The 24,913-nt window shown below is 42.5% G+C and overlaps 1 protein-coding gene across 1 annotated transcript in view; it reads left to right on the top strand.

The window, feature by feature from the left end:
• The window catches only part of celf6 (CUGBP Elav-like family member 6), an 818,340-nt gene that overhangs the window by 708,289 nt on the left and 85,138 nt on the right, over nt 1-24,913 (top strand). The window contains exons 4-5 of the mRNA XM_048617113.1: nt 21,431-21,556; nt 24,193-24,272. Coding sequence (XP_048473070.1) covers nt 21,431-21,556; nt 24,193-24,272 — 206 coding nt within the window. The remainder of the gene's footprint in view (nt 1-21,430; nt 21,557-24,192; nt 24,273-24,913) is intronic.

Raw genomic sequence — 24,913 nt, 5'->3', positions numbered from 1 at the left:
GCCTCAGTTCATTCAGCCTCTCCCTATAGCTCAAACCCTCCAAACCTGGCAACTTCCTTGTAAACCTTTTCTGAACCCTTTCAAGTTTCACAACATCATTCCTGTAGCAGGTAGACCAGAACTGAACGCAGAATTCCAGAAGTACTTTTAATTTGATTTCCCTAATAGGCCAGATGATGGGTTTTGCTCACATTTCTGGGATTCAGCTTTTTTTATTTTTAAATTTTGTCACTGTGTGACACCCCCACCTCACATGACTAAACATCTATCAAGCTTCCTAATCATTTCTTTAAGAGTTTCTAACAACTGCAGTGTGCTTCTGGTCATGTCTTTTGTCTCCCGCACTGAAATGGAAACAGTTAAGGTTTCCGAATGCTAACAAATTTTGCAAATTTTCTCCACTTTTGTTCATCTGCTTTCCAATTGCAAAAACCTCCAGGTTCAATTCTTGTGCAATGCTAAACCCTTCAGGGTAAACCTAAACAGGGAGATAACGAGTGAAATGGAAATTTGGTTAATTTGTAGTGAAACTCATTGAAGCATGGCTAAATACCTTCTGACACTGGAACTGTTCCAGACTGTGAATGAGATTAATGAAAAAGATAATTCTTTCTGACTTATTTACACAATAAGTACCCCCTCGTCACCAACACAGCTTTTATCTGTACCTCAGAAAACTGCCTTAACTCCTGGGTTTGCAGCAATATGTTTTATAATGATGGCTGAGAACTGAAACCACTATTTCCAGGCAGGCAAGAGACAATTGGGTAACTCACGTCTGAATTGCCCCCTGAGAATGCAATGCTGCAGGCGACGTGAGATTTTGTGCAGATAATTTGTGCTAACTAGTCCCCACTCATTGCATTCACTAAACAAACCGCCCCTGTTCTTATCAGGTGCTGCTGTTTTGGTGGTGAGTTCTGTTTGCTGGCATTTACCAGGACAGTGTTCAAAAAGACTCTGTATAGTCTGAGCGAGCGCTTTGCAAGCACCTACATTCTGTCTGCAAAAATGACACAGACCTTCCAGTTGCCACCACTTCAATACACCGCAGTGTTCCCTGGCCAGCATCTCTGTCTCAGGCTCGGTGCAGTGCTCCAGCAAAGCTCAGTGCAAACTGGAAGAACAGCACCTCATTTTCCACCTGCGAACCCTGTAGCCTTCTGGAACCAATACCAAGTTCAACAGTTTTAGGGCATGAGCACTTTCTCCTATATTCTTACCCCCAACTCCCACATACCAGACCTTGTCAGCACATGGGCCAGTACCACTAACAACCTGATGAAGGAGCAGCGCTCCAAAAGCTTGTGATTTCAAATAAACCTGTTGGACTATAACCTGGTGTCGTGTGACTTCTGACCTTGTCCACCCCAGTCCAACACCGGCACCTCCACATCATGACAACCCATTGTCATCCACGAATGGTCTCCATTAGTGGCTATTCACTCTCCCAGGCTGACTTTTACCCATTATTTGTCTGTCCAACTGTTTTTTGTCTCTCTCTGGGTTCCATCTCCACCTATAGTTTACTCCTTCACCTCCCTCCATCCTATCTTCAGCATATGTCCCAATCTTTCTCCAGCTACAATCAGTTCGGAAGAAGGGTCACCGGACCCGAAAAATTAATTCTCTCCACTGATGCTGCCAGACCTGCTGAGTTTTTCCAGCAATTTCCGATTTCGTTCCTGAATAGACTTTGTTTGCTGTATTTGTTATGAAATTAACAGCTGTAAGTATTGCTGTAAAGCCTCTAATTCAGGTTCTGACACAATAGTGTCAACTGATACTCTGTACAATGTCTGTTCATTGCTAAAGTTCAATAGTTTTAGCTATAGGCAGAATATCCTACAAAAAGCAGAAGGAAAGCTGATGTCAGTGTCAAGTAATAGGAAGTGACTGCTTGTCTGAAGATACACAACGGGATGTAAAATAAACTCCCTTGCATGACAAAATAAAAAGAGTTTATTTTATTTCTCTTTGCAGTGTAGCCCTCTCTCTCCGAGGAAAGAAGAATTGAGCCTTTTTTGTAATTCATTCATGGGATGCAGGCAGAATTTATTATCCATTCCTAGTTTCTCTTGAGCAGACAAAAAACAAAGTCTCCTCAAGAGAACCGAAAGAACTGCGGATGCTGTAAATCAGGAACAAAAACAAAGTGGCTGGAAAAGCTCAGCAGGTCTGGCAGCATCTGTGAAGGAAAAAAGAGTTAACATTTCAGGTCCGACCCTTCTGAGGAAGGGTCACCGGACCCGAAATGTTAACTCTGTAGGTGAGCTGCAGTCTGTTTGGTATAGGTCCACTCGGTGCAAACGTCCTCTCTGTCTGCTCCTGGTGCTGACCATCCCCATACCCCAGATGCAAACCCCTCTCCCTACCGCTTCTGCTCCTGGTGGAGGACTCACCCTCCTGGTGGAGCAGTGGTAGTGTCCCTACCTTTCTGCCAGCAGGCCCTAGTTCAAGACCCACTCGCTCCAGAGTGTGCAATATCAAGCCCAAACAGGTTGATTAGAAAGTATCACTCCATTTTTCCGCTACCCACCAACTTACCTTGCTCCCACTGCTGTTCCTGCCAGGGCCTCCGTCACCATCTCACTAGATCCATCCCCTTGTCCATAGTATATTAATGGGAAAGTAGTAGTGTTATTGCTAGACTGTTAATCCTGGGAGCCTGGGCTTGAATCCGCCATGACAGATAGTGGAATTTGAATTCAATAATTTTTTAAAAATATTATTCTCTCAAGGAATGTGGGCATCTATGGCTAAGGCAGCATTTATTGCCATCCCTAATTGCCCAGAGGGCACATTGCTGTGGGTCTGGAGTCACATGTAACGATGGTAGTTTCCTTCCCGAAAGAGATGGATTTTTCCCAACAATTGACATTGGTTTCATGGTCGTCATTAGACCCTTAATTCCAGTTTTTTTTTAAATTGAATTCAAATTCCATCAACTGCCATGGGGCAACTTTTTTCACGCAGAGGGTGGTGCATGTATGAAAGAAGCTGCCAGAGGAAGTGGTGGAGGACGGTACAGTTACAACATTTATAAAGGTATCTGGAAGGGTATATGAATAGGTCGGGTTTAGAGAGCTATGGGCCAAATGCTGGCAAATGGGACTAGACTAATTCAGGATATCTGGTTGGTATGGACGATTTGGACTGAAGGGTCTGCTTTCATGCTGTACATCTCTATGACTCTATAACATTAGCTGAGTTTCTTGATTAGTAGAGTCTAGTGATAAAACCACTTGCCCCAGTGAGATAAAATTCTGGAATTCAGAATCTACTGATGTCCGTGTGTCAATTGTCAAAAGACCCAACGGGTTCACTAAGGTCCTTTAGGGAAGGAAATCTCACATCCTTTCCTTGTCTGCCTGCATGTGAATCCAGACCCATGGTAACGTAGTTGACTCTTAAACTACCCTCTGGGCATTTAGGAGTGGGCAATAAATGCTGGCCTAGCCATCAATGCCCTCATCCTATGAATAAATTTTTAAAAATGCACTGATAATGACATCATTTTATACGTACAGACACTTTCTGTAATTGTCCTGTTGATGCTTGGTCAGCATACGCCCAGTGATCACACTGCCTGTGGTATGTTCGTTCAATGCTCATTGTCAGAACTCATTTGAATGAACAGATTCTTCTGAAGTTATTATTTGATCTATTGATTTGTAAAAATCTCCAATAATACCCTCCCAGTATCTTTTCTTGTTAGTCTGTCCCTAATTCTACTGGGGGAGGTGGCATTGAGCTACCTTCCTAAACTGCGCAGTCCATGTGGTGGAGGTGTATCCCCCATGTTGTCAGGGACGGGGTTCCAGGATTCGCGACACTGAAAGAATGGCAATATATTTCCAAATCAGCACAGTTTGTGACTTAGAAGGGAACATGCAGGTGGTGTATCTGCTGCTCTTGTCCTTCTAAGTGACAGAGGTACGGAAGGTATTATCATACCAGAATACAAGAGCAGGGATGTACTGCTGAGGCAGTATATGGCTCTGAACAGACTGCGTACGGAATATTGTGAGCAGTTTTGGGCCTCGTATCTAAGCAAAGATGTGCTGGCGTTCAGAGGAGGTTTACAAGAATAATCCCAGGGATGAAGGGCTTGTCTTATGAGGAGTGGCTGAGGGCTGTGTGTTGCATTAAGTGGAGTTTGGAAGGATATGTGGGGGGGTTCTCATTGGAATTTACAGAATACTAACAGCCTGGATAGAGTGGACGTGGAGAAGGTGCTTTTTATAATAGGACGGACTGGAACCTGAGGACACAGCCTCAGACACAAGGGATGACCCTGCGGAACGGAGATGAGGAGGAATTTCTTCAGCCAGAGGGTGGTGATTCTGTGGAACTCATTGCCACAGAGGGCTGTGGAGGCCAAGTCATTGAGTGTATTTAAGACAGAGATAGTTTGTTAAGGGGAACAACAGTGATGGGGAGAAGGCAGGAGAATAGAGTTGGGAAATATATTGGATATGATTGAATGGTGGAGCCGACACAATGGGTCGAATGGCCTAATTCTGTTCTTGTCTCATATGACCTTATGGTCTTAGCATTTGTGACAAATGGCTACCGTGCATCTTGTAGATACTATACTCTGTTCTCACAGTGCACTGAAGGTGGAGGGAGTGAATGGTTCAAATGGTGAATGGAACACAGCTCAAGCTGCTTTGCCCTGGATGGTGTCAGATTCTTGACGAGAAAGTGTGACAGAAAATTGCTAGAAATATTCAACAGTGTGTGAGATGATCTGTGTGGATGATCTGTGCGTATGGCTGGTCTAGTTCAGTTTCTGGTTACCACCAAGATGTTGATACAGGGGCACTCAGTGATGGTAATGCCATTGATTGTCATGATTAGATGCTCTCTTCTTGGAGACAGTCCTGGCCTGGCACTTGAGTGGTGCAAATGTTACTTTCCACTTATTAGCCTAAGCCAGAATATTTTTAGGAGGAGACTTGAAATAAGTCAAGGGGGGACATGATGTAGGAGGGAAAGGAGTCCTCAATTATGAGGTTGTGAGGAGAAATCCATTACATTTTGGCTGCAGTCTTTATTGCAGTGAGGACATATTTTGCGCCCTTAAGCATCTGGGTAGTGTTCACAAAAGTGGAATTGAAGTGGAAGCTCAGGAATTATTTCATTGATTGCAGAGCAGGCTTGATTGGCCAAATGGTCTATTCCTGCTCCCAATTCTTATACCAGGTAGTGGTGAAACATGTTAGCGGGGCCATGCTTGAACCTTTGGGGTAATAAGAGAGGACAGTGAAACAACAATAATAATGGGATATCATTGATAGAATATCAGACATGGTGTGACAAAGAGAGTGGACAAAAAGGTGGCCATCTATCCAGTGATAAGTATGTTGTTTAATTTCTGGTTTGAGCTCTTCAGTTTTTAATAAAAGCTTGGACTAAGCTTCTTTGTAACTATTAAACTATAATTACTATTGCACTGTATATAATAGTAGGGCTCCAGAGTAATATGTTCCATGCTGTACAAGGTCCAATTTCTTAGGGGACACAAACACTGACTACTGAGAGCACAGTGGCATCACAGCTAATATCAGAGCCTTACCTACAAATTCATTACACTGTCTTTACAATGAGTTTCATCTTATAATCTGTCCACTGTGAGTCACTGATCTGTGAGCACACTCCAGATGGATGTGGCTTTTAGTCAGATGTTATATATTGTACCTAGCAAGAGATTCAAATCCCCTAAAGATTTAAAACTCTTCACATCATGACAAATAAATAGACTTCTTATCTGTCTTTCAGGAGTGTTGATACATTTTCCATTAATTTACAACATCCACAGTCACTGAAGTTAAGTATGTAGGTGCAGCGAGCGGTGGAGAAGGCAAATGGTATGTTGTTCTTTATAGTGAGACAGCTTGAGTGCAGGAGCAGGAGGTGAATTGCTGCAATTGTACAGGGCCTTGGGGAAATCACACCTGGAGCATTGTGGGCAGTTTTGGTCTCCTTATCTGAGGAAGGATGTTCTGGCTCTGGAAGGAGGGCAACAAAGGTTTACCAGACTGACATATGAAGGGAGACTTGATAGGTTAGGACTGTATTCACTGGAGTTTAGAAGAATGAGGGGATCTCTTGAAACCTATAAAATTCTAACCAGACAGGATAAATACAGGAAGGATGTTCCCAATGACCGGGTAGTCCAGATCCAAGGGTCACAGTCTCAGGATATGGGGTAAGTCATTTAGTTCTGAGATGAGGAGAACTTTCTTCACCTAGAGAGTGGTGGAATTCTCTGCTACAGAAAACATTGAGGTCAAAACATTGAATAGTTTCAAGAAAAAGTTAGATACATTTCTAACATCTAAAGGGATCAAAGGATATGGGGAGAAAACAGGAACAGGGTACTGAATTGAATGATCAGTCATGAACATACTGAATGGTGGAGCACACTAGTAGGGTCAAGTAGCCTCCTCCTGCTCCTTTTTTCTAAGTTTCTACCACACCCAACCCTAGGACCAGCCATAATGTCATTGGCATAGTGGCTCAATAGTTAGTACTGCTGTCTCACAGTGCCAGGGACCCAAGTTCAATTCTTACCTTGGGTGACTGTCTGTGTGGAGTTGGCATGTTCTCCCCATGTCTGCATGATTTTCATTCTGGTGCTTCAGTTTCCTCCCACAGTCCAAAGTTGTGCAGGTTAGGTGGATTGACCATGGTAAATTGCTCATAGTGTACACACTAGATGGGTTAAATAACAGGAAATACAGGGTTATAGGGTAGGGGTGTGGGATGCTCGTTGTAGGGTCAGCGTAGACTAGACAGGCTGAATGGCCTGCTTCCACACTCTATGGATTCTATGATATGTTTGAATTTATCAATAAGATTAAATAGCCCTGCTGAGTACAGGTTTCCTAACTGTATGAATCTAGTCCCACCTATTTACCTCTGCCAGAAAGAATTGGATCTATCAGAAGTGGGAGCAGAACTTCTACATCTGGGTCCATCCAACATCTTTAAAGATTGGCGAGTCTTCAACTCCATCCAAATCTGGTCCACAATGTGTCCAGCAAGAACATTAGTGCATTCAGGAAGAAAAAAACTCTTTGATAAATATTTATCAAATGAAAGCCCTAAAGTAGCATTAACCAGAGAGTATAGTGTCAATCTATACTATTTATAAAAAGCATTCTTCACTTCAGGTTAATTCATATTTCTCAAATTGGATTAAAGTTTAAAGGATCTGTTTCTCCACAGAATTATTATCAAAGACTTGTGTTGGATTAAATCCTTTTCTCCGACTCAAATGGAACTTGATTTTTCACTGAATTGAACTGGTCGTGGAGTCATACAACACGGAAACTGACCCTTTGGTCCAACTAATCCATGCCCAACATAATCCCAACTAAACTGGTTCTATCTGCCTGCCCCTGGCCCATATCCCTCCAAAGCTTTTCTATCCTTGTACTTATGCAAGTGTCTTTTAAACTTTGTCACTGTGCCTGCATCCACCACTTCCTCAGGAAGTTCATTCCACACACAAACCACGCTGTGTGAAAAAATTGCCACTCGTCTCTTTTCTTGATGTCTCTCTTCTCACCGTAAAAATATGCTCCCTAGTCTTGAAATCACCCACCCTAGAAAAAGGATACCTGCCATTAACCCTACCTATACCCTTCATGATTTTATAAACCCCTATAAGGTCACTGCGCAGCCTCTGAGAGAAAATTTGTCGAAAATTGGGGAAACTGACACAAAGGATGCCAGAAATTCAAGTGGTCGATCATGTTCAGCATCTATCAGGTTTCTGCATATTTTTGGGTAGTTTTTAAAAAGCATCAGGCTATGAACTGTTCACTTGCTGAAGATGCCTGGGGTGGTCCTTACCACTAGGGTCGTATATCAGAAAGGAAACCACAGCTTTCAATGAGACAGGGATGAAAAGAAGTCAAAGGGTCACGCCAAGAATTATTGCAGTATTCCCATGAGCAGTTCATGAGAAGTCTGAAAAACTTAAATGGCAAGAGTCAAGGGGATAAAACAATCTTCGAATGAGTGCCATTAATTCTGGATGTTTGTGTGTTATTGTGTATTGTTGTTTTACTGTATGATCTATGTGTTAGCATGAACCAAATTGAATGCTACGATATACCCCATATTGTTTTTAAAATGCCTTGATCAGCCAGTAACTAATTCTGATGATTTTTCTGATGGTCTCTAGCTCCTTGTGTAAAAATTGCCAGATTTTTGGACATATTTCTGTCTTTGGCTCTCCGCTGTTTGAACAATTCACATTCTTGATGGCTCCCTCAGGATTTCTGAAATGGGCAAAGCGCTCAGGAAAAAAAAAGTGTTGTCAATTTCCATTTTAATCTTTGTGGAAATGACTTACTTACTTTGCAGTGAGTTTGTTACGATGTTGGCTGTGCTGGTATACTTAATGATGAGGGGAAGTCTTGAACCACTTGATTGTGCATGGACACGATGGGTCAAATTGCTTCCTTCTGTGCTGTAATGACTCTACGGCCCTCCCTCTTGCTCTTTGACAGGGGTTAAAGAGGAGTTCAACAGGTAGGGAAGAGATGGAGCAATAATGGGGCTGGGGAGGATGTAGGTAGAAAGGGGTTAGAGGATGAGGAATAACTGTCATAAAGGTTTTTGAATTTATTCTGCATTTTAAAGTTATCACAGAATTAAATCCAAGAAGACTAATCATAAATGGCTTAAATGTAACTTTTTACACAGGGATTAAAACAATGTATACAACTCCATCTTGGAGAAATTTTGCTCATGCTGTCTGGACTAAGCTACACTAAACTTTTCATTAACTGGCACTTGTTGGACTAAGAGTGAGCCGGTTAATCAACTATTCTGGATAACCTACATAATCAATGTAAAACCACATACTAAGTAATAGAAATGTAATGCAGGGGTATACACATTGCTGTTATACTTTATTTACAGCACAAATCACTGAAATAATAATGCAACTTTGCCTTAAATAAAACTTACTGGCAGAGAGCCTTCTCACTCGCACCCTCAACTGACAACTCAGACATCACAGTATATCATGGTATTTGAGGGGAAGTTGACTTGAAACTGAATCAACTGTTGATATTTCATGTGGTCATCCAATTGAACAAAAAATATATTTACATTGAGGCAAATAATTTTTTTAAAAAACTATAATAATTAGACAGAATAATACAGTATATTCACAGTAGTTGAATTATATAATTTTTGCTGGTTTATTGAGAGTGCTGGTTCACAAGGTGCCAGTTAAAACAAAGTTTGCTGTATTTGGTTAATTCCAACTATTGAATGTTAAGTCATACAGATACAGTAGCTCAAAACCAGTATTCTCAGGACTGAGGCTGAGTAGAATTTTGGATATTGTGGGATCTTGGACAGTTTCAGAGTTTGACTCAGACTACAGACAGTTCAGGTCAAGCCAAGTCAGCTGGGAATCAAGGGTCTTTTGGGGCCCTTGATGGAATGGCACATGAAGCTAATAATGAGTTTTTTTTTCCCCTTTATTCATTCACGGGATGAGGGCATCACCGGCTAGGCAGCATTTATTGCCCATCCCTAATTGTCCAGAGGGCAGTTGAGAGTCAGCCACATTGCTGTGGGTCTGGAATCACATGTAGGCCAGACCAGGTAAGGATGGCAGTTTCCTTCCCGAAAGGGCATTAGTGAACCAGACAAGTTTTTCCCCAACAATTGGCAATGGATTCATGGTCATCTTTGGACTCTTAATTCCAGATATTTATTGAATTCAAATTCCACCATTTGCCCTGGCGGGATTTGAACCCAGGTCCCCAGAAAGTTGTGTCAGTCTCTTGATTAATAGTTCAACAATAAGACCACAAGGGCATTGCCTTCCGTGTAGTCTAGAGCTACACTGCACTCATGCAGTACCTTTCCAAACTGTACAGGTAGTTATTTTTCTTAAATTTTACTCGGTTTAAATTGATGTTACACTAAGTATGTCCGATGCTCAGGCACCACTGGTTTTCAGTTAGCCAGCTGAGGTATTGCACCTATACAGCAGGAGAGAGTTAGATTATAACCTCTTAAATGTGACCACTAATGGACAGGAGAATCTTGCAAATAACTCAGCCCAATGACAGCATGATAATATTAACATTCTAACCGGATGGTTAGCTGTTTGGCTTTAGGAATATTTCATGAATTTATGATTAAAGTACTTGTTATTCTGCACAGAAATGCCTAACTGCTTTGCAAATTGACAAGACATTCTTCATTTAAAGATCCGTCCTGGCAAATTTAAGTTCTGAAATAAAACCCGCTTGGTCTGCCCAAATGTTAGCGATCATCAAAGAATCATGGAGGGTGCTAAACATTTTCTGGGAGTGAATACATAGGCTGAAAAGGGGAACAGAGATGGGCATGGCCTGAAGATACTGACACTGCCAATTTTCCGAAATTGTTCCTGGCCATTTTGCTGGAGGCAGGATTGGGACCAGCAGCTGCAAACTCCCTTTTGACAGTTAGAATCCATACAGTGTAGAAGCAGGCCACTTGGCCCGCTGAGTGTGCACCAACCCTCCATAGAGCATCCCACCCAGACCCCATCCCCCTATCCTTACATTTCCCATTGGCTAACCCACCCAGCCTGCACATCCCCGGACACTAAGGGCAATTTAGCATGGCCAATCCACTGAACCTGCACATCTTTCAACTGTGGGAAGAAAGCAGAGAACCCAGAGGAAACCCATGCAGACACAGGGAGAATGTGCAAACTTCTGATAGACACCTGAGGCTGGAATTGAACCCGGGTCCCTGGTGATGTGAGGCAGTGGAGCTAACCAGTAAACCATTGCACCATCCCCATCATTTGATTTACCTCCTTAAAAGGCTTTTAATGGGCAAGTAAAGGTGTTCAAATGGAATCTCCCTGTCAGGCCTCAAGCACCACGCCAGTGCAGGGGCTAGTTAAGGTGCCTGGAAGCAGGCATCAAGCAGTAAGCTGGAGAAACAGCTCTCTAGGCAAGTGGGTGCCTTGCACAAAGAGGCTCCCCACCTGTGTTCCTCCTCTCTCTTAGACCCAACACGTAAAGTCCTGCCTCCAGGAACATTTTTTAACTGAGGTTTTAAAGAAATAATTTTGGTGAAATGGTGCCTTTATTCTCTTTGACACTTCCCTGCCATCAGACCCTGCTGCTCCTCTCAGTCTGGAAGGCTTCTGATCAGCCCTGCAGCTTTGTGAGACTAGCTACTACACCTCACTGACCCAAGAACCCATCTGCATGGGCTCTCAGAGTGACTTACCATCTAAATTTATTTACCATCACTACCAATATGTGGTACTGGGCTAGAAGTGTTTGAGTTACCTTGCTGCCACCGATACTTCCTTCGCTATACAGCATCTGGGACCTGTCTAATTATCCATGGTAGAGGATGCATCATGAAATAGAAGAGGCTTTTAGTCAATAAGATGGCCTGCTTCATGATAACAATAAGTACAACTGAGGTGTATTGGAGGATGGGTGGCACAGTGGTTCAGTAGTTAGCACTGCTGTTCAATTCCACCCTCAGGTGGCTGTCTGTATGGAGTTTGCACATTCTCCCCGTGTCTGCATGGGTTTCCCCCACATGCTCCAGTTTCCTCCCACAGTCCAAAGTTGTACAGGCTAGGTGGATTGGCCATGCTAAATTGCCCATAGTGTTGAGGGCTGTATAGATTAGGTGGGTTATAGGGGGATGGGTCTGGGTGGGATTCTCTGAGGGTCAGTGTGGACTTATTGGGCCTGCCCCCACACTGTAGGGATTCTGTCTATGAGTAAAACTAAGGGGCAACTGTGATCTGTTTTCTCATTTGGCTGGACAGCTGTTGTGCCAAGCAGTGTGATGCCATCAGATCATGTTGAAATTACCATTACAGAGTGGCCCTTTCCTCCTGGAGGTGTATTGGCAGATGGGAAACAGTGTTGCCATCTGTTTTCCACCCACAATGCAAAGGTTCACTTCACGGTGTGCACTATTGGCCACATTGCTGTCAGTATTGAAAAGGAGTGGAGTATAAAAGCAGGTGGACTTTGCTAAAGCAATGTAAGGCACTAGTCAGACCATAGCTGGACTGCTGTGAATAGTTTTAGACACTTTATATACTGGCATTCGAGGCAGTCAAGTGAAAGTTCACTAGGTATAGAGGGACTGTTTTATGAGCAGTGATTGAGTAGATTGGACCTGTGTTTTTTGGAGCTTAGAAGAATGACAGTTAACCTTATTGAAACATACAAGAGTTTTAGAGCACTAAAATGATCTAAGAGATGCAGAAAGGTTGTTTACGCTTGTGGGAGAGCCTCGGATCAGAGGGAGTAATCTCAGAATAAATTTAAGACAGAGATGAGGAGGAATTTCATTTCTCAGGGGCTTCTGAATCTGGAATTCTTTACCACAGAAGGCATGTAAAGGCTGGGTTATTAAGTACATTCAAGGCTGAGATAGATTCTTAATCAGTAAAGGTATCAAGGGTTATGGGGAAAAGGCGAGGAAAGTGGAGTTGAAGATAATCAGATCAGCCATGATTTCATTGAATGACAGAAGTAGACTCAGTGGGATGAGTGGTCTACATCTTCTGGCCTTACGTATGCCTGTGAAATTCTCCCATTGCATTAACTTGGAGTTGAACACCTTGGTTAAGGTGGTGGGAAGACAGAAAAAAAACCTGTTAATGCAGTTGTGTGTGCTTCAAGCCAATGACTATCCACTCGACTGATGACTAAGGCTGTGATGATATTGGTCTCTACAGCAGCTGGATAATGACTGTACTTTGCTAAGTCACAAAAGATAATGCAATGGCTAAACAGCCATCAGCTATGATTTTCATTTATCTTGATAGCAAAAGGGCTGTTTTTACTTCAGAGGATCCTTCCAGCCCGAGTTGGCATTTATTGTAATTATCTGCAGATAATTAGTGCACCATGCTTACTATTAAACAAACAACACAATTAGAGCCTTGTGGACTGAATAAATGGACTCGAAATCAGCAAAGTCGCCTGGTCCTGAGGTTGACTAATGCATCGAAGTGGGCAGGGCTGCGTTGTGTTCTCTTGCAGCTGACAAACGTGAGAGCAACACAATTAGTATTGTAATTGGGACCTGGCTTCTTTCAAAGGATGGCATTGAAGTGTAGCTGTTACCAGGGTAACAGAACAGCTAGACCTTGCTGCAAAGAGGTGGCACAAAAGAAGCAGATCAGACTACCCATTCCTTTTTTCGCTGACACTGCGGTCCCCAAAGTGCACTACATACGTAGGTGCCTCGGTTCATGTTGTCTGGACATTCTCTACCCAGTTGTACCTTGTGTGAAAGTAAGCCCCATTTTAGGGTCAGCACAGTGGCTCAGCGGTCAACACTGCTGCCTCACAGCGCCAGGGACCCAGGTTCGATTCTAGCCTTGGGCGACTGTCTGTGTGGAGTTTGCATGTTCTCCCCAGGTCTGCGTGGGTTTCCTCCGGGTGCTCCGGTTTCCTCCCACGGTCCAAAGATGTGTAGGTTAAGTGGATTGGCCATGATAAATTATTCATAGTGTTGAGGATGCCTCAGTTAGGTGGCATTAGCCATGGGAAATGCAGGGTTACAGAGATAGGGTATGGGGATGGGAATAGGTCTGGGTGGGATGATCTTTAGAGGGTCAGTGTGAATCCATTGGGACAAATGGCCTGTTTCCACACTGTAGGGATTCTATGGAGATTGGTTAGAATGCCCCTTCTAACATGGCCTCTGTATCCATACAAACTGCTGTATGTTACAAGCAATTAGCTGGCTGAATGAGGAGAGTTCTACTGCCGTAGACCAGCAATCATTGGCACACATTTTCTGAAAGACATAACCTCGGCTCCATCACGTGACGTTGTGCAATCTCTTCTGAACCTGTGAAACACTTCCTGAAAGGTGAAGGATATATCGTTTAAAAGCCCAAATAATTTTTGTGCACATGCAATCTTACATGATCCACGAACAACATCCTCATAGCATCGCTACGCATGAGTTAGCAGGTTGTTTTAATTGTTATATCCTGAATACAAATCTCTGTATCAAGGGGCTGTGAATAGTTGCCCACAAATCGAATGCAGTTTGTAGTCAAGGGCTGTAAGTGACTTTGGTGAGAGGTCAAAAACAAGAGTTTAGACAGTGGTTGAACTTTTGTAGAATCATAGTGTTTCAGCAACACCGAAAGATGCCCTTTGGCCCATCAAGTCTACACCAGTCATCACGCATCAGGGCCTGAGGGGTAACTTTTTCACGCAAAAGGGTGGTGTGTGTATGGAACGAGCTGCCAGAGGAAGTGGTAGAGGTGGGTACAATTACAACATTTAAAAGGCGTCTAGATAGGTATATGAGTAAGAAGTATTTAGAGGGATATGGGCCAAATGCCGACAAATGGGACTAGGTCAGATTAGGATGCCAGGTCGGCGTGGATGAAGTGGACTGAAGGTTATGTTTCTGCGCTGTATGACTCTATGATGCTTGGCCCATAGCTTTGTGGAATTTGAAATGCAACACAACAAATAACGAACTGGGGCAAATGACCAGGTCATGGATGGTTTGATTTGCATATGAATATGGAAGGGAAATATCTTCCCCTGATCTGACACCTAATCCTACACATCACAACGGAGGACATTTGACATGTTGTGCATCAAAAGATCTCCACAATAACAATGTACATTTGTGTGACACCTTTAATGCAAAGCTGCTTCTTCACTTCTGATGCATCTTGGGTGACAATTCTGTAAAGTTACGTCAGAATAAACTTGGTTTCCTTCATGAATTGAGTTTCAAGGTAAATTTGCCCAGACTGTATAAATAAAAGTGGGATGATTTCAACAACAACTTAAGTTCACATAGCACCTTTGACACAATGAAATGTCCCACAACACTTTACAAGTGCATCATAATTATGGCACCAAGCCACATAAGAAGATATTAGGTCAGATGACCAAAATCTTGTTTAGAGGTGTAGGCTTTAAGGAGTGTCTTAAAGGAATAAATTAAGGTAGAAACATTGAGAGCTGAAGGGAGGGTATTCCAGACCTTAATCTCAAGGCACTTTCACTGAGGGTGGATCAATTAAATGAGGATTTCTCAATTAGAGAAACACCAACTTCTTGGAGGGCTGTGAGACTGGGGACGTGTGTTTGCAGATAAAGGGGGGATGAAGTGAAGAAGGGATGTGAAAATGATGATGAGAATTGCAGAGTCAGGATCTTATCGTAATTGTAGGTCAGTGAACATAGAGGTGACAGAGGATAACTTGCTGTTAGTTAAGACACAGCCAGCAGAGTTTTGGATAGCCTTAAATTATCTTGCTTCATGCTTGAAAATCGTAAGGCAATAGTACCCAGGAGAATTCCTTAGAATTGCTTCCTTAGTACACCATACTGATTCCATATCTTAAATCAAGATTGTTACTCAAGGCTTTTGTACCCATTCTCATGGAAGGAATGCTATACATAATTTATTTTGGCAGCAACCTTCTGGCCTTACATGGAGGCAACAGTGAGTTGTAGTAAATCCTAATAATTAGCTTTCTGCCTTTATAATAGTTAGGATTATGTAATAATTCAAAAGATTATAGCTCCCTAAGGTCTGGTTGGACTTAGTTAAACCTGATGTAAATGAAATGACTTCGGCAATTTCTCTTCATCTTTCACTATCTGTATTAGCTCAGGTCTGTCAACTTTGATGTCAACATGATGTTCTGATGGAAATGCCAACACTGTAATCACTCAAGAAACCAATGAAGTGATAAGGGGGCTGTAGCTTTCTGTGGCTGGACACTTGTCATTGTGAGCTCCCTGGTGAGCAGTTTCTGTGAAAGGTTTGGAAGCAGAGTGAAAGAAAATTCAATGGATTGTGAGCCTTGCCATTTCAACTTCTTAAACTTTTGGATTGAAATTGGACTAACCAAGGCAAATGTTTTCACTGTCCGTCCAAAGTGCTGTGATGAGATGGCTAAAGCGAATTCAAGAAAAGTTTCTGAATGGTTATGGTAGGTGTCAGATGGCATTGAACTTGGGGTGGCACGGTGACTCAGTGGTTAGCACCACTGCCTTAGCGCAAGGGAATCTGGATTTGATTCCGGCCTTAGGCGGCTGTCTGTGTGGAGTTTGCACGTTCCCCCCGTGTCTGCGTGGATTTGCCAGTTTCCTCCCAAAGATGCGCAGGTTAGGTGGATTGGCCGTTCTAGATTGCCCATAGTGTCCATGGATATCCAGGTTGGGTGGATTAGCCAAGGTAAGTGTAGGGTTACAGGGACAGGGGTGAGTCTGGTAGAATGTTCTTCAGAGGGCTGGTGTGGATACAATGGGCGGAATGGCCTGCTTCTACACTTTAGGGATTCTACGAAGTGATGTATTGTACAGTGGAAGAGAAAAATAAGTGACATTTGCACTCAAGTTTAGTCAAATTAATTATGTAGCCTACTATTGATGGTGACCAGGAAGCTAAAGTTGACTGCCAAAAGACCCATCTGGTTCTCTAATATCCTTTAGAAAGGAAATCTACCGTCATTTCTTAATTTCATCTACACCTGTCTCCAGACCCACAGCAATATGGTTGACTCTTAACTGCCCTCCGAAATGCCCTAGCAAGAAAATCAGTTTAAAGGCAATTAGGATTGGGCAACCAAAGCTGGACTTGCCAACAAGGCTTCCAGCCCATGCAAGAATAAAAGAAAAACTTAACAAGTGAAATCATTTCAAAAGAGCTAGCGATGGAGAGGTTTTGGCCTAATGGTGTTTTCATTAGATTATTAATCCAGAGACCCAGGTAATGTTCTGCAGAAGCATGTTTGAATCCCAACAGGGTAGATGGCGAAGTTGAATTGTACTTAAAAATCTGGAACTAAGAGCCTAATGCTGACCATGAAACCATTGTCAATTGCCAGGAGAAAAAAACCCATCTGGTTCACTAATGTCCTTCAGGGAAGGAAACTACCATCCTTACCTGGTCTGGCTTACATGTGACTCCAGACCCATAGCAATGTGGTTGACTCTTAACTGCTCTCTGGGCAATTAGGGATGGGCAATAAATGCTGGCCTAGCCAGCAATGCTCACATCCCATGAACAAATTACTTAAAAAATCTAAATCGAAATTTCAGCTATTGTTGAACATGGGTCTAAAAGGGTTAATATTGAACAATATCACAAAAACAGCCTACCATGATGATGTCATGTGGACCTGTGGGAAAAACAGCCTAGGACCCTGGAGAAGTGTCAAGATTGCTGTAACAATGTCTGTTACAGCAATGTAACCTCTAATGAGTTGCAGCAAACTGCTTCTAGTTAGACCAGAAAATTGTTTTCCATTACCACATTGGACCAAGCAGGCCCTATCAATCCCTACTCTTAAAGAGACTTGCAGCAGCAAATCTACCCCATGGTGAGGTACAAACTTTGTTTAACTGCACATTAATATCTACCTTATCACTGTATATAATCTGCGTTCCATTATATTTACATTACCATCACATAGTTTGCTTAATCTTTAAAATGCACATTACATATTTTATTAAGATTTTCTTTCTGCTTCATAAACCTAATGGAGGCTGATGAAATGCTCCCTCATTATGATATTAGCTATTGAGGTTTTGTATCATCCAGTCAAACCAGTTTCCTGGGCATTCTGCTGGTCTAACACCTAAGTTTCAACAGGAGGTAATGGTTATTCCAAGGACAGTCAAGGCTATTATAATTGCAATGTTTGTTGAATTTTGTTTTGCCAGTGAGGGTATAAAAAAAACCTCTTTACATTTCTTTTATCAAAAAGCTCTCATCCCATCGGTAGAACCATTGAAATTACAACACAGAAGGAAGCCCATTGGACTAACAGTGATGATATTTCTTCTGTTAGAGTCATTTAATGCAATTCCACTTCCCTGGTCCTTCCAAATGCCCTGTCATTTTTTTTTCCATTCAAATATTAATTTGATTTCCTTTTAAATAATCAGTTAGTTTCTGCCTCAGTGGCCACTTATAGTAAAGCATTTTGAGTTCTAAATGACCATATGTTCAAAAATAATTCTTCTCATTACGCTGCTCCATTTTGCTCAGAATTACGTTGATTCTATTTTTCTGGTTATCGTTTTGCCAAACTGTGGAGACAAACTTCCATAAAATCCTAATTATGAAAATCTCCATTAACCTTCTCTGGTTCAGCCATTGGCCTGGGACAGTAAGCTTAACTTCATTCCGAAAACCTTTCAATCCTGGTATCCTTCTGCTACAAGTCCAGTGAACTATCGTTTTCAGATTCTTTGTACACATAATCTAAAGAACTGTATTCCAAACTCCGATTACCCATGCCAATACCTTGTACACAGCAATCTTCTCTTTCCTTTTTATTCAATACCTGATATCTAAAAATTATAAAATCATGAAGGGCTTGGATAGGGAGAATAGTCGAGGTCTTTTCCCCAGGGTAGAGGAGTCCAAAACTAGAGGGGCATGGGTTTGACGAAAGAGGGGAAAGATTTAAAAGGGACCTGAGGGGGCACCTTTTTCACATAGTGAGTGGTGTATGTGTGGAATGAACTGCAAAGGAAGTGGTGGAGGCTGCTACAATTACAACATTTAAAAGGTATCTGAATGGGTACATGATTAGGAAGGAGTTAGAGAAATATGGACCAAATGCCAGCAATGTTGTTGACTCTTAACAGCCCTCTCGGGGTTTAGGGATGGGCAACAAATGCTGACTTAGCTAGGGAGGCTGTCATCTGTGAATAAATTTTAAAAAAGGGGACTGGATTAATTTACGATATCTGATCGGTATGGACAAGTTGGATCGAGGGGTCTGTTCCATGCTCTAAAGCTTTCTCTTAATGTCCAACAGTTAAACATTGATCTGTGGGTCTGTCTATTCCTTCTCTCTGATGTTTTTTTCCAACCAAATTGTACACATTCCTCATGCTGCTCCTTTTTCTCAGTTATACGTTTCTCTGCATTAAACTGCATTCACCATCCATGTGCCCACCTTTCTCGCTTCAGTAGGAACTTCAATTTAAGAAGGCAAGATGACATTTAATCACTGGTGGTTAAAACGCTTTTGAAATGCCAATCAAAAGATCAACCCTCTTCTTGATTTCATTAAGCCCCTGAACACTCATTCCTTTCCTGGACATGTTTTTGTTCCCTTAGGCACTGGCTAGTTTTTGTTAGCAACATTTCTCTCTCAATAACATTGTATCCATCTTCATTCCTCCAGCGCTTAATTAGCCAAGATGAGGAAAGAAAGAGTCTAGCTGAAGAAATTCATCAGTGAAAACTTGTATTCAAAAGAATTTATCTTTGATCCCACGTTACATCCATAATCTGGAGCTTGTCCAAAGAATGCTGCTCATACCCTAACTTGTTCCGACTCCATTTATCCAACATGTCTGTGCTCACTGATTCACAGAGTCATACAGCACAGAAACAGACCCTTCGGTCCAACTCGTCTATGCGATCCAAGTTTCCAAACTAAACTAGTCCCATTTGCCTGTGTTTGGCCCATTTCCCTCTCAACCTTTCCTATTCATGCACCTGTTCACATGTCTTTTAAACGTTGTAACTGTACCTGCATCTACCACTTCCTCTTGTGGTTCATTCCAAATATGAACCACCCTCTGTGTGAAAACATGGCCCCTCAGGTCCCTTTTAAATCTTTCTCCTCTCACCTTAAAAGTATGCCCCTGGTAGTTTTGAATGCCCCCATCCTCGGGAAAAGACATTGCTATTCACCTTATCTATGCCCCTCATGATTTAATAATCCTCTATAATGTCAACAAACTCCTTCACATCAGTGAAAAAAAGTCCCAGCTTATCCAGCCACTCCTTATAACTCAAACTGTCCAGTCTTGGCAAATTTGTGGTAAGATTTTTTCTGAACCCTGTCCAATTTAATAATATCCTTCCTATTGCAAGGTGACTAGAACTGTACCCAGTACTCTACAAGAGGCCTCACCAACATCCTGTACAACTGCAACATGACTTCCCAATTCCTATTCTCAATGGCCTGAGCAATGAAGGCAAGAGCGCTAAATGCCTTCTTGACCACCCTGTCTTTCTGTTGGCAATACATAACTTTTAAACTGCTTATCCTTACTTTCAACTTCCATCCTTCCTATAGCAGGGCGACCGGTGCTGCACACAGTACTCCAAAAGTCACTAATGCCCTATGCAGCTGCAACATAATGTCCCAACTCCTCTACTCAGTGGTCTGAGCAATGAAGGCAAGAGCGCTAAATGTCTTCTTGACCACCCTGTCTACTTTTTGGCAATACATAACTTTTAAGCTGCTTATCCTTATTTTCAAATCATTCCATGACTGCCCTTCCTTTCTCTGTAACCTGCACGCACCGTTCAAAGTTTCCTTCATTCATCCGATTGTGGCCCTTCCATGTACCTGGTCTTCATGCTTTAACCATTGGCAGATGAAATGCCTTCAGACTCTTAAGTTCTAAACTCTGAAATTCTCCTCTCTCTCTGCCAACCTTTCTGCCTTTAAGATGCTCCTTAAGACCCATATTTTTTAACCCAGGTTTTGGGCGTCTGTTCTAATATCTCCTTACTTGGCCTGGTGTCATGTTTGGTTGGATAAACCCCCTTTGCAAAGCAATTCCGTTTGTTTTACCTCCATAAAGGTACTACATAAATGCAGGCCTGTTGTTATTCTGTGATTTCCTAGAGGTTTCTCCCATCCAGTGAACAATTCATTGTTCTTGCTGCTGGAGGCAGATTTCAAGAGGAGACAGAAAAACTCAACGGATAATAAATGCAGGGCTCAAAAAAACAATCTTGCACCAGGAAAATGTAGAGAAGCATTAATGCATTAAAGAAATCTTTTCATCCGGTTGCTTTAATGGTGCATGCAGAGCACTCGAAAGATTTCTGCTTCCCACCCCCACTCCCCCAAGCCTTGACTTGACAAGATATGAAATCTAAATAGTGCAGTGACGCATAAAGGGGTCACAGCAATGAGTCACACCCCAGCACTTCATCTGCAAGATGTCTGTTTCTTGCAGGAGACAGTTTGTGAAATGTGGCTTCACAGGGGATAACTTCTGTCAGACATTCAGCTGAGGGATTCGGTGAAGGGGCAGGCACAGAAAAGAGCTCTTTAACCTTTGCAAGACGTTGCTGTGGAATTTCCAAATCTCACCGATGCATGAACAACAAGGAGAGAGGCAGATGCTAGTTTTTATTTGCACAGTTAATTTCCTCATTCCTTTGTTCCAAAACGGTCATGTTAATTGGTAAATGGTCCACGCTTCATCCATTTTACAAATTATCCCTTGTGTGTTGCCACATTGGGAGCTGCAAAATGTGTTGTAATTGCCCCTCTCTTTTACTTGCTGATAAACTCACTCATGGCACTTGAAAATGTGCAGTAGCCATTGGCTCCGTAGAGGATTAAGATGCCCTTTCTTTGTTTCAGAAGATAGAAAGCTCTTTGTGGGCATGCTGGGAAAACAGCAAACAGAGGACGATGTCAGGAGACTATTTGAATCCTTTGGCTCCATTGAAGAGTGTACCATTCTTAGAGGACCTGATGGAACCAGCAAAGGTTAGTTACCCCTTTCAACCTCAATCCATTGTTTTCCTTGCTTATACGCTGTATCTGATTATAGGACAGTTAAGTAGGACGGTCTCTACTTGCTAGTCAACTTAGCCTGAAAATGTCCTGCAGATCAGTTTACTGAGTTAACTCACAGTTACATTGTGTTAGGCAGCTTGGTTTAACGAAGTGATTGACATCTGACAAGTTAATTGGTTTATTTACTGATTTGCTAATCAAGTTAGATCAGCTGGTTTGAGATGTAGAGTGATGCCAGTAGCATGGGTTCAATTCCTGCACTGGCTAAGGCTACCATGTCAGAAGTCACATGACACTAGGTTATAGTTGGCAGCACAGTGGCTCAGCTGTTAGCACTGCTGCCTCACAGTGCCAGGGACCTGGGTTCAATTCCACCCGCAGGCGACTGGCTGTGCAGAGTTTGCATGTTATCTCTGTGTTTGTGTGGGGTTTCCTCTGGGTCTCTGGTTTCCTCCCACAGTCCAAAGATGCCCAGGTTAAGTACATTGGCCATGCTAAAGGACTTCACCTGATGAAGGAGCAGCGCTCTGAAAGCTTGTGATTTCAAATAAACCTGTTGGACTATAACCTGGTGTCATGTGACTCCTGACTTTGTCCATCGCTTTGGCACCAACACGTTAAGGTTACCACGAAAGACTTTCCTTCACAACCTCTTCCCTCACATGAGACATGGTGACCCTCAGGTTAAACTCACTACCAGTTGTGTCTCTCTAATGTGAGAGCAGCCACCTGGGATCATGGAAACTTTACCTTCACCTTGCTAAGTTATAAAACTAAGATTAGCTGACCTGTTAAACTGATTGATTAATTGTTGTCCCTTGTTGGAATAATTGATTGAACTATTACTCAATCATGGATGTGCATACCACAGATAAGACTAGTTTGTGTTGCCAATTCCTAATTGCTCCTGAGGAGGTGGTGATGAGCCACCTTCTTAAGGTCAATGTGGCGTAGGGAGATGTGCAGCGCTGTCAGGAAGGGAATTCCACTAATTTGACCCAGGGGTGGTGAAAGGACAACAATATCCTTCCAAGTGAAGATGATGTGTGACTGGGAGGGGAACTAGGTGGTGTTTCCAAGAGTCTGCTGTTCTTGTTTTTCTGGATGGTAAAAGTCATAGGTTTGGAAGTTGCTTTAAAGGAAGTCTTTGCAGTTAGTGCAGGGCATCTTGTGTACAATACACACTGCTGCCACTTTCCATCATTGGTGAAGGCAGGGAATATTGAAGGTGGTAGATGGGGTGCCAATCAAAGCACTCCCTGCTTTGTCCTGGATGGTATTGAACTTCTTGAGTGCTGCCAGAGCTATATCCACTCAGGCAAGTGGACAAGAATATTCTGTTACATTCCTGCCTTGTACCTTACAGCTGATGGAAACCTTTTTAGGGGTCTGGAGGCAAGTTACTTGCTGCAGAATATCTAGCCTCTGACTTATTCTCTGTTACCAGAGAATTTATCTGGCTGGTCTAGTTAAGTTTCTGATCAACGGTGACCCAAAGATGTTGATTGAGAAGCAGTTTTTGAGTCTGATATCTAATCGTGAAACACTATTTTTCTCTCTCCGCAAATGCTGCCATACTAGCAGTATTTTGCTTTAATCCAAGATGTTGATCATTGAGGAGAGAGTGGGGCCTTCAGCAGTGTCAATGTCGTTGAATATCAAGGGGAGGTGGTTAAAGTCTGATATTTGCCCAGTAAGAAGAAAGGCAGTTTTCTTTCAGTCACTCAGATGGTGAGGTTGAAGTGTCAATGAACCAATATGGTCCTGTTTGCTGCATTCTTCAATCAAAAACAGAAGGCTGTGGGTTGACCAGTCAGACACAGAGAAAATTGTTTCCATCTGTAGAGAAGTTGTTTTTTTTTCATCTGTAGGGAACTCCAAAACCAGAGCTTATGAAGATAAGACAGTCACTAATAAATCCAAAAGAGAGTTCAGGACTAAAATAAGGACTTTGGAAAGTGAAAGTGAATAATATCAATGCACCTAAGAGGAAGCTAAGTACCTCAGCAGCTCAGTGACTAGCACCAATGCCTCACAGCGCCAGTGACCTGGGTTCAATTCCAGGTGACTGCCTGCACAGAGTTTGTACATTCTCCCCATGTCTGCATGGGTTTCCTCCACGTAGTCGGGTTTCCTCCCACAGTCCAAAGATGCATAGGTTAGGTGGATTGGCTGTGCATAAATTGCCCATAGTCTCTAGGGATGTGTAGGTTAGATCGATTAGCCATGGGAAACGCAGGGTTACAGGGACAGGGTAGGGGGAGGTGGGTGAATCTGGGTGGGATGCTCTTTGGAGAGTCGGTGTGGACTTGTTGGCTGAATAGCCTGTTTCCACACTGTGGGGATTCTGTTAAAAAATTGAGGGAGGAATAAATGTAGGGTCCTGCTGTTAGGATTTACTGACAAGGGAAGGGGAGATGAAAAATGGAGGCAAGAATGGACCAGTTGGGTCAAAAGGCCTCTTCCTGTACTGTGGACTAATTGTAATTCTGTGACACACTCCTACAATGGTGGTCTGGCACATTGTTGAACATCAAGAGAATGAGGCTATGTGAGCAATAATCATACAATTAGATAATCCTCTCCGCTTTTTTGTCTTCTCCTAGGCTGTGCGTTTGTAAAATATTCCTCTCATGCCGAAGCCCAAGCAGCCATTAACAGCCTGCACGGAAGCCAGACAATGCCAGTAAGTCAGACACGAAGAAATAGACTCATGAATAATTTGTTGCTTGTTGAATGCACTGTTATGTGTAAAGAAGATATTTACTTATCTTGCATTGTCACTGTTATTATAAGACGTTTCTGCAACATAGTTGTCCACCTCTGCCTCATTAAAATAATGTTATGTATATATACTTATCTGCAAATTCTCATCTTTGAACAATGCCATCGAGTCGTGCTTTTCAACGCAACCTTTTTCTTGCCTGAAGATTAGAGTCTTTAACTTCCTCCCCTCATCAGCACAGAAGACAAGTGCCACTCTTTCAAAGTGGCAGAGCCAAAGGTTGGAATGCACCATTAGCTTTCTATTTTACTCTTTCATTGTCTCTGATCGTAGCGTAATTTCTCATGATGAAGGTGCACTGCTGCCAGCACAGACCAGTTAGCCATGTCTCACCCAAATGTCTATGTTTCCAGTGAATCAAAGTAGGGATCCAGGAACCCATTTGGTCTGTTCTGTCCATCTTAGCTCAATGCAAAATGGCATCAGGTATACTCAGTACCTAGCCTGTTCCTCGTGATCCCGCAGACATTTTTTTTTCCCCTCAAGTGCTTATTCAATTCACTCTTGGGAGTCCTGACTGAATCTACATCCACCATTCATTC

Source organism: Rhincodon typus, chromosome 36, assembly GCF_021869965.1.
Source record: "Rhincodon typus isolate 14 chromosome 36, sRhiTyp1.1, whole genome shotgun sequence".
NCBI lineage: Eukaryota > Metazoa > Chordata > Chondrichthyes > Orectolobiformes > Rhincodontidae > Rhincodon > Rhincodon typus.
Note: the sequence above shows the minus strand (reverse complement) of the source record. Positions and strands in the feature narration are given on the sequence as shown.